The sequence below is a fragment of the Lactuca sativa genome, chromosome 4 (assembly GCF_002870075.4).
Source record: "Lactuca sativa cultivar Salinas chromosome 4, Lsat_Salinas_v11, whole genome shotgun sequence".
Classification (NCBI taxonomy): Eukaryota; Viridiplantae; Streptophyta; class Magnoliopsida; order Asterales; family Asteraceae; genus Lactuca; species Lactuca sativa.
In genome coordinates this window covers 149,244,925-149,254,618 of record NC_056626.2, presented here as the reverse complement: position 1 = coordinate 149,254,618, position 9,694 = coordinate 149,244,925, and the positions used below count along the sequence as shown (strand labels likewise).

General features: G+C 32.8%; 1 protein-coding gene across 1 annotated transcript; it reads right to left on the bottom strand.

The window, feature by feature from the left end:
• Nucleotides 1–4,865: 4,865 nt before the first annotated feature.
• Nucleotides 4,866–7,559, bottom strand: LOC111892280 (uncharacterized). The gene is made up of 9 exons (XM_023888354.3): nt 7,197–7,559; nt 6,520–6,604; nt 6,286–6,360; nt 6,170–6,206; nt 6,000–6,083; nt 5,828–5,888; nt 5,405–5,511; nt 5,240–5,305; nt 4,866–5,151 (listed from the first exon to the last, which is right to left on the bottom strand). The coding sequence occupies exons 1-9, from the start codon at nt 7,276–7,278 to the stop codon at nt 5,056–5,058; spliced, it is 693 nt and encodes a 230-aa protein (XP_023744122.1). The 5' UTR covers nt 7,279–7,559; the 3' UTR covers nt 4,866–5,055.
• Nucleotides 7,560–9,694: the final 2,135 nt, after the last annotated feature.

Genomic DNA, 9,694 nt, shown 5'->3' with positions numbered 1-9,694 from the left:
TCAAATAACAGTGTGGGTAACTTAGGGTATACTTTCTTGCTCCGGCTGATCGTACACATCACATCCTTCATTGGTAACTTTAGAAAACAATTTTGAAAACTAGTTTAAAAACTTTGGTTGTTCCCTAGTTTGAGTCTGGATTCACACAAATGTTCATCCAATTCTCTAAAACCAAGGCTCTGATACCAACTTGTAACACTAAAAAATCACAATAAATTTAAATTTTACAAAATCAACCATTAATCAACAATGTTTACAAAATTAGTCATTTTTTCAAAAGCATTATTTCAAATCAAAGTTTTCCCAAGACCCAGTGACATAAATCAGGGAGTTGTGTACGATCACGCCTTCACTTTCCCATGATCCTCGGAAGTACCTGAAACCATAAACTAAAACTGTTATCCAAAGCTAAGTGAGTTCCCCCAAAGTACCAAACACACATCATATAACAACATATATTGGGTCCTCAGCCTATGTCTGGAATACCCCTGCAAGGTCCTTAGCATAAGTATGGATTACTCCTGAGCCCACAATACGATTCTGGTATGCCTATCGGGCTCAAATCATATCTGGAATGCTCCGGAGCCCTCAGTATAAGTCTGGCATGCCAATCGGGCCCTTAACTCATATCTGGAATGCTCTCGGGTTTGTTGGCTACACCATAAAGTAGTACAACCTCAACCCAACACAATATGTCGACATATGAAACAGATAAACTTAAACACAGAACCAGAAAATACAAATAATCATGTAGGTCTACTACTCGGCCAAATACTAGTATATCACTATCCTACAACCAGGATACATAAATTAGTGGGCCGGCATTGTTGCCTTCAACCCATGGTACAGTGAGGAAAACTCACCTCACAGTCTGAATGCAAGCTGAATAAATCTCGGTCACAAAAATCGACTCAACGATCACCTAACCAACACCAAGGACCTAATCTAAATTAATCATCTCAAAATACCTAAAATACCCCTAAGTCAATTTGGTCAAAGCTCTGCTCAAAGGTCAAGGTCAACAGGTCAACTCCGTCCAATCAGTTGAGTATGCGGGGGAGTACTCAGCTCCTACATTGGGCGTACTCAGTCTTTGACCGGAGTCGGGCGGTACGCACGGCGTACACACATAATCCCCTTTTCCTCAATAAAATCTTAATGCATTAATCACTCATGTCCCAATTTCAGATCCAAGGCCAAAATACCACTAAGAGTCATAAATTTTCCAACTTTCTAACTTTGCATGCCCATTAAGTGCTTAATACATAAAATCCCAACTTCTTAACACCTTAAGACCTTCTAAAGCATGCATGGGGAAAAACTAAGCATGAAGACCATATTTTTATGTCTCAAGACCCCTCATTAGGTTTGAAAGGACGACTTATTTGACTAAGAGCATGCCATGCTCAAGAATCATCATAGTTAGGACCAAAAATGCCCTAAATAAAGAAATGGCTAGATCTATAAGATAATATGATCAAGCTATGAGTTTTTTTACCTCATGGAGGTTTCTAGCAAGGAGAGAATCGTAGATCCAAGTTGCTTCCAAGCTCCAAAGTCTTCCCACCACCTTCTTCTTCTTCTTCAAGAATACCACCAAAACACAAAGATGAGCTCAATATGCACTCTTCTCACTTAGGGTTAGCTAGAGGGACATTTTCTCAGGTGGAGACTGATGAGGGAATGAGAAATGAGGAGTAAATGATGATTATATATGGACTAAACCCTAAAAATTAGGGTTTGAGGATCCATCACGTACACCATGCGTACGCAGTGTATGCCCAACATACTAAGGTCCACCCTAGTACGCTCAGCGTACACAACATACGCCGAGTATACTAAGTGTTTGGCCAAAATCACCAATATTCCACTATGGGCCATTTAAGCAATCTTTCTCATGCAAAAGGTTCAAAATGCAATATTCCTTCATACATAGGGTTAAAATTGAAAATACCTAATCATCGGGATGTTACATCACTAAGCTTAGTTCTTACTTAGTTGTTATTATTTTTCAGGTATCATCGGTTATCGTGGGAAGGCGAAGGCGTAACTATATATATTCATCAACAACAATGAAGATTCCACGTTTTCTATAATACTTTGATTTTATACAATGTACCTTAGAACAAATGTTTTTCTTAACTTGTATTCTCAAAATGAGTAGTTTTACCTTAATTGAAAATGAAAATATTTGATGTGAAAATTAGACGTTACCAAAAGTCAACCCATTCCAAAAGTCGACATACAAAGTCAAAGTCAACAACCAAAATCAACACTCAACACCTCTAACAACTGATTCCAACGCCGTGACCAGTCCTTGGTCACGTCGTAGCCAATAAACCAACCCCGATCCAAAACTCCAACTTCAAACAACTTAGTCACGATCAAAATCGTCGTCATGTCGTGATGGCCATGCCCTCATGCCATGACTAAGCCAATCCAAAACAAACAGGAAAACTCTTTGTCACGTTGTGACTACAGCAGAACGGGACAACTTAATGTATTTAAGCCTTAATCCTATGAGCCATCCAATCCAAATTTCCAAAGGGCCTTCTTACTCCAAAATCATCCTAAAAATCGATGTTTTATAGAAATGCATGTCCAATGCTTGTCTTGATCTCATATTAGGTCAAAATGATAAAGAAATGGAACCACAATCACATGAATGTCTTCCAAACTTAGCCAAACTTTAGATCCTACAAACACAGCCCTCAAGGGACCTCAAGCACCCATAAAGTTGCCAAATTTATGGAATCATTCCATCCAAACTTCCATAACATGAAGGGAAGGGGACAAGATGCCTAGATCTAGAATCTATCAACATAACGTTTGGATCTTGAACACTTACAATGGTCTAGAAATCGCTCAAATACAAATTTCAAGCATGCCAAGAGGTTCTCTACACCACAAGGTCCTTTTTCTTCCTTCCAGAAGCTTCAAAACACCAAAGGCAAGCTCACAAATGAAGAGGAGAGTAGTAGGGTTTGCTTCAAGGCTCTAAGGGGTGATGGATGCTTGAAATGAAACCGTAAATCCGAGATTAGTGTGTTAAATACGGAGGAAACCCTAGAATGTCATCGGCTTGGGCTGTAAGCATCCTCACATCATGACCGTATTCATATCATGAGGTGACATGCCTCCGTATCCGTGTTTCTCATATTGACTCGTCACATCAGGACCTTCCTCTGGTCATGCATTGACACATGGTTTTTCTCAAAAATCATGTCTTTGACTCCTTAATGCCTATACTGATCTATTATGAAAAATAGGTGTTACAAATTAGATAAATATCTAAAATATAAACAAAATAATTTTAGTATATTTATTACAAGGTAAAATGGTATGCGAGTAAAGATTGAAAAACAAACATATTTTATGGGTGAGAACTTATTTAATAAAAAAATTATAATTCTAAATAAAAAATCATTAATTATGTAGATATTTGAGAAGTTAGATATTTTCAAGTGCATATTTTTTTAACAGGTATTCCCATTTTGAATAGGTTCCTCCAGAGGTGGTTCATTATTTTGTAAAGACATGAAGACAGGTTTGCATTGCATTTACAAACAATGTTGTATCACCCCTTCCTATGTACATGTACCCGTTGATTGAAACCTCGAGGATTAAAGCTTGGCACCTACACTATAAGGAGCCATTGAGCCATCAGATGGTTATAATCATCACTTGATGGCTTACTTATTAAACTCCCCATGTAGGAGACAAATGTTTAAATCTTTTAAGCTTCAATTAAAAGTGACCAGAAAAGAGTAAATGTCTCTTACAAAAAAAGGCAAGACTTCTCCATATTTTCACCACATGGTGGACCTCCTTCAAGGAAGCCTATGCAAAATGAGAATATTCCTTATAAAAAATATAGATGTTTGTTTATCTACTTTATGTTTTAATGTCTACATATTCCAAATGTCATCTTTTAGAATAGTCTCTAAAACACATACATCCAACCTTCCCTCACCTCATTCGTTACTAGACTAATTGTAAGACTCATATATTACATAAGTTAATTTATATATATATATATATATATATATATATATATATATATATATATATATATATATATATATATATATATATATATATTAAAATATTTGAGAATTTTGAATTCATAAGAAAATAAGAAAAATAATGAAGTATTATAATGAAAATGTTTTTATCTTTTAAATTTAAACAAATAATTTAAATGAAGAAAAAAAACTAATAAACTTTAATTTTAGGAATTTTGAAATTAAAAGGTAAGTTTATTAAAAAAATTATATCCAATTATTACTAAATTAATTGCAATTATTACATTAAAATATTATGTGAAATTTAATAAAATAAAAAAAAAACTCATAAATGACATATGAAAAAAAAATTAATTCAAAATAACCATAAAATGACATTTGACAAATTGAATGAAAATGTGATAAGTGACAAAAAAAAGGTTTCATTTATTAGAAAGGATTTTGGGTATCATAAATTAAATATCCTCCTAATTTTTTCTTACTTATCTTTCTACTAATATGAAATAGAAAGAAAATGTAGAATGATATTTAATTTCTATTTAGGTATTGTTGTTGTGCAACTACAACTTTTGTTACTTGAAAGAGCAAATTGGTGCTATTTTCCGGCAAAAATGTAACATAAACCTTATAAAAAATACACTCTTTTCCTCTATATTTTAGAAATACATGTAACCACAAGAGTGGTGGTGGATTGATAAGGCATGGGAAAATATGACAGATAACTCATTGACCCAAGTTCAAACCCTGACATATACGCTCTTGTGGTTATGGAGGTTCGTTTGTGGTGACTCGTTTCATGTTCGCACAGGGGATTAAGTCAAAAGAAATACAACACGTTCATAAACAAGGGAGGGAATTTTTAATTTAACATATGTGTTTGTTTGCTTGTTTTAGAAGAATTCATTCACATTGATTGAGACAATAAATTAATCAATCCTTTCAAGAAATGAGCTTCACTAATTAGATATTGTATCTGGAAGCATATGCATATTTATATAAACCATGCGTTGACCAAATGAAATTTGATCAGCTAGCTCTGTTTTGACCTCACCCACTCAACAAAGTTGTCTAGGATCAAAGGCCAAGCAAGTTCCTCATCATAATTATTAAAATCCGGGAAACTTATCTGTTAAAAACAATAAATAAATTAAAACTATCAAACTAAAAAAAAAAAAAAAAAACAAAAATCATGATAGTGTTTGATTAATGATTACCTCATGGCAGAATCTATAGAACCCCATCCATTGATCCATGTTTATTACCTTGTAATCAATCTGTGTCTGCAACATACTCCAAATTTACAATCGATAATAATTAAACCACATGTATTATTTTTATAAAAGAATAAAAAAAAAGACATTTTTAATTTTTGAGCTCACCTTTAGATACTGAATGAACAAATCCACCTGCATGCGGAATTGTGACCCCAAAACAAGCTCCAATAATTCACATATGCTCTCAATATCTATGCTCTTTTGCTTCTCCTCTATATAATATAATAACCATTACAAAAATTCTAATAAGCAATTGAAATTAGAGAACAAAAATAAAAGGTTAATGTCATAAACGAGTAACAAAGTAGTATTTTCTTTTTTCACAAAACACCTTTACAAAAAAAAGTACTACCAAAAGGTAAGCAACTATACTTTGTGTATTACAAAATACCCTAAAAACAGTGCACCAGTCATCCAATATAATTAATTATATCGGATGACTGGTGCTCAGATGACTGAATACTGACTGAGTCATAGTCAGTCATCTGATACCTGCATAAGTTCCAAGTAACAGTAGACCATATTTACCGGTTAGACAATATCGAAATGCATAAGAATAGAACTCCACATAATTTGATGGCCTGCGGACCTTTTTAAAAAAACAAACAAATTAGTGATATAAAAAATTAAAAATCCTTCTTATTTAACAAAACTTAAAGAAAATGAAGAAAAAAAAAAGTATGGTAAAATAGTAAAATACCTCGTTGTCTAGATCAGGAAGTGCCTTTTTTAACTTAACTATGGTATCACTCCGTAATGCTTTAAGCCCTTTTCGCCATTCATCCTATAAAGAATAGAAATTTATGAGGTTTTTATTCATCTTGCTACTAGTTAGGTTAAAAAGGTAGTTTTTTTTCTTTTATTTATTACCAGGGTGAAGTATCCCTGCTTTTCAGCTTGCATTTTCCTGGAAATTATAGAGAAATCAGTAATGGAAGTGGTAAAAGATGTGATAAATGAAAGTAATGGATGCAATGTGAACTTACCAAGCAAGCATCAATATGCGTACATCTGTGTGTTCAACTTCTAAGTCAGAACAAAGATACTCTATTCCTTCTGGGCTGTTTATATAAACATGAATGTATCAGAGATGAAGAAGAAGAAGAAGAAGAAGAAGAAGAAGAAGAAGAAGAAGAAGAAGGAACTAAGACTTGATGCAGAATCTAGTAATCTACTGCAACAAATTCAATCAACAAAAGAAATAGATAGATAGCACTTACTCAATCATACCAGAAGACTCATTTGCATATGAATAGTATAGCTGATCAATACGTTCCAACTCCTTGGATGCAGCTTTACCTGAAGCTGAAGAGAAAGGTTAACTCTACAAGTGAAAGTAGGCAGTTATCTGCATCTGATTAGTAGTATGTATATTGTGATAAACTTGCATTTTTAGCAATAGATTTAGCTTAAATCAGACGACTTTGATCAAAATCTCAACCATGAACAGCTTTATATTTCATGATTGCTGTTATTTATCATGTCAGAATCCACATATGAACGATTGAACACGAAGTTACTGGTTTAAGAACAACAAATGGAATTTGGGACGATCAAAAGGGAATTTTGAGTGACTCTCTTGTGAGAACTTAACATGATCGGTGCAAGTTGTTTTTGTGTATCTATTCATCGCGTCTTTAGAGTAAATTGAAAGTTAATAATCCGAGAACATAGTTCGATTAAAATTAATTTATACGGCTATAGACCAACTCGATAACATGTACAGAATTATGGTTTCGTAATTTGCCTCTGAAGTCGGCTACTGGCTAAAAGCTGAAAAAACAGTAATCCATGCGCCTTGATTTTACTTCAAATCGAACGAAATCATCAAACTAAAGCAAAAACTAACCTACTTATAGTGAAATTGAAATCGAGAAACAAAAAATTGATTGCATACCAGAGCGGAATAGATCCATGGCAGAAGAATTAGATGAGGTCGTTGAATTAGTTGGGCCTTTCTTCGACGCAGCCCGACGCATCTTGAATAAATTCTTTAGAAAACGAATTTCGAAGAATCGGGACAAAAATCAATGGTGATGATGGTGATGGTGTTGATGATGTAACGAGATCCGAGAGCCGATACGAAGCGATGAAGACTCTTACAGAACGAAACGATCGGAACGGAGTTGGAGTCGGAATCGGAGAACGGACATCGACGGAAAGTTATGCGGACGGTTGACTGCTTAGATACGATGGTCGGTTGTGAACCGACGCTCAAGGTCTTTGGATCCCTTATTGGAATGTTAACTTTCAACAAAATAATTTCTTTCTTTTATGGTATTTTCTTACAAGCTATTTTTGTTTCATCTTTTATTATTTTCATATACTAAAGACTTACACTTTTATTTTATATTTAAGTTTTATTTTTACACTTTTATTTTATACTTACACTTTTATTGTTAACTTACACTTTTAAGTATTTTATATTTAAGTTATATTTTTACAACTGATTGTAGTAAATTAATGCCCAATGGATACGTACATTTCATCTACATGGCATATAAAATTAAAAAATAATTTATGATAGTAATGATTTTCATTTATGTCCATATTTCATCTTTTGTTTATATTGTTTATACATAATGACCATTAAATTTTAGTTTTTTATTCAAATTATATCTTATAACCGGAAATAACCTATATTATGGTTTCATCTTTTTAAATCGTAGAATACTGTTACATGGTCATATTCTACGACCAAACGTAAGTAAAAATGACAATTAGTTACGTAAGTAAAAATGACAATTAGTTACCCACTTAGATCATTTTTTTGTATATTCTTTATACTATGGACGACGACGAGTGGAAAACCGTTGTCAAAATCACAGTCGTTCAAACTCCTCCAACTTTTTATCATAATAACTCAATATAAATATTAATCGGAGCTTAGAGTCGTCCTCCGCACACTTCCTTCTTCTTCTCCCCACGTTCACACGTAAAAACACAAGTAATATTGTGTTTAAAATACAAATTGTTTATTTCACTCTTTTGTATACTTTATAATTATTGTACATAAAAAATACTAAAAAACGTATTTATTACCAAACTTATAAACTCTCAAGGCTGTTAAAATACAAAAGGTCCATATTACGAAATTTGCACGCATATAAAGTATATTAAGAATAGTTTATGGAACTTATGGACTATTTTATTAAGTAAAGAAAACGATATGAAAACACACATATAAATTATAATAGGTATAATTTATAAGTTCAATTCACAATATCAATCATTTTAAACATGTGTATGGAAAAATGTCATCTTTATTTATTAAAAGGTTTTTCCACTGTATTACTCATAATCACGTTGAAACAATAAATTTGTGAGACACTTCTTCGTGTACTTACCTAATTACGACTGTAAGCTCTGACTTATTAACCAAAATCTCCTGGAGGGAGAGCGTGAATTTGTGTATAGATTTATACGGGACTGACAATCCTGCACCTTAACTGTTCACTACAGTTAGGCCGGCATGCCTAAGGTGACAAATGTCATATCATTCCAACGCCTGAAGAACGTCGCATCAGGCATATTTGTCATATAATATGGTTATAAGAACTCACATGGAGAAAAACAACGATTAATTTACGTAGTAATATACTTCTTTTAAAACATTAAGACAAGGTATTTACATCATATCTATTTTACAGGCCAAATTATACCTTCAGTTAGTTTTACTTATGAATAAAACTATGTATCATGAAATTAATTATGGCAATTATACCTATACTTTTTGGTTTTGGAATGTTTAAAACCACAAAACAGTATTATGGAAAATATAGGATTTTCTAGGATCAATATCATTATTTTACAGGTGAACAGTTTACAGTTCGACTTTCTAAAAACAAACACAACTGCTTATTGAAATCAATGCTTTACAGTAGAGCGGATACAACTAAGAATATGATTACAAAGGATTTAACACTTATTTACGAATTTTATATTATCAAATAGTTTTATTTGATTATTAACCATACATTCAGATTTCAGGGTAAATATACTTTCAAAGGTTTTATTTAAACAATAAAACTATATTACATATTTGTAAGTATTAAATTTCTAGATTTATACGCAGTTACAATAAAAGCAAAACTTTATACTAGTTGTCGATATGGTACAAATAGAAGTTCATAAATAACATATATTAAGTATTCTTATTAGTAAGGTCTATATATACTTAATGTATCCATTTAGATTTTATAAAATGAAGATCCGATAGATAGTGGAACGTGTGATTTCCGCCTTTCTTCCTGTTTCTTGTTTGGTTGTGGGCTTAGGACAGATTCACCCAATCAATTGTATGTTCGATCTTGATTATATAAAATTTGTATACACTAAGTAATCATAGGAGGTAACAGGACGGGTCATACTAAGTACATGAATCAGAATCTCAAA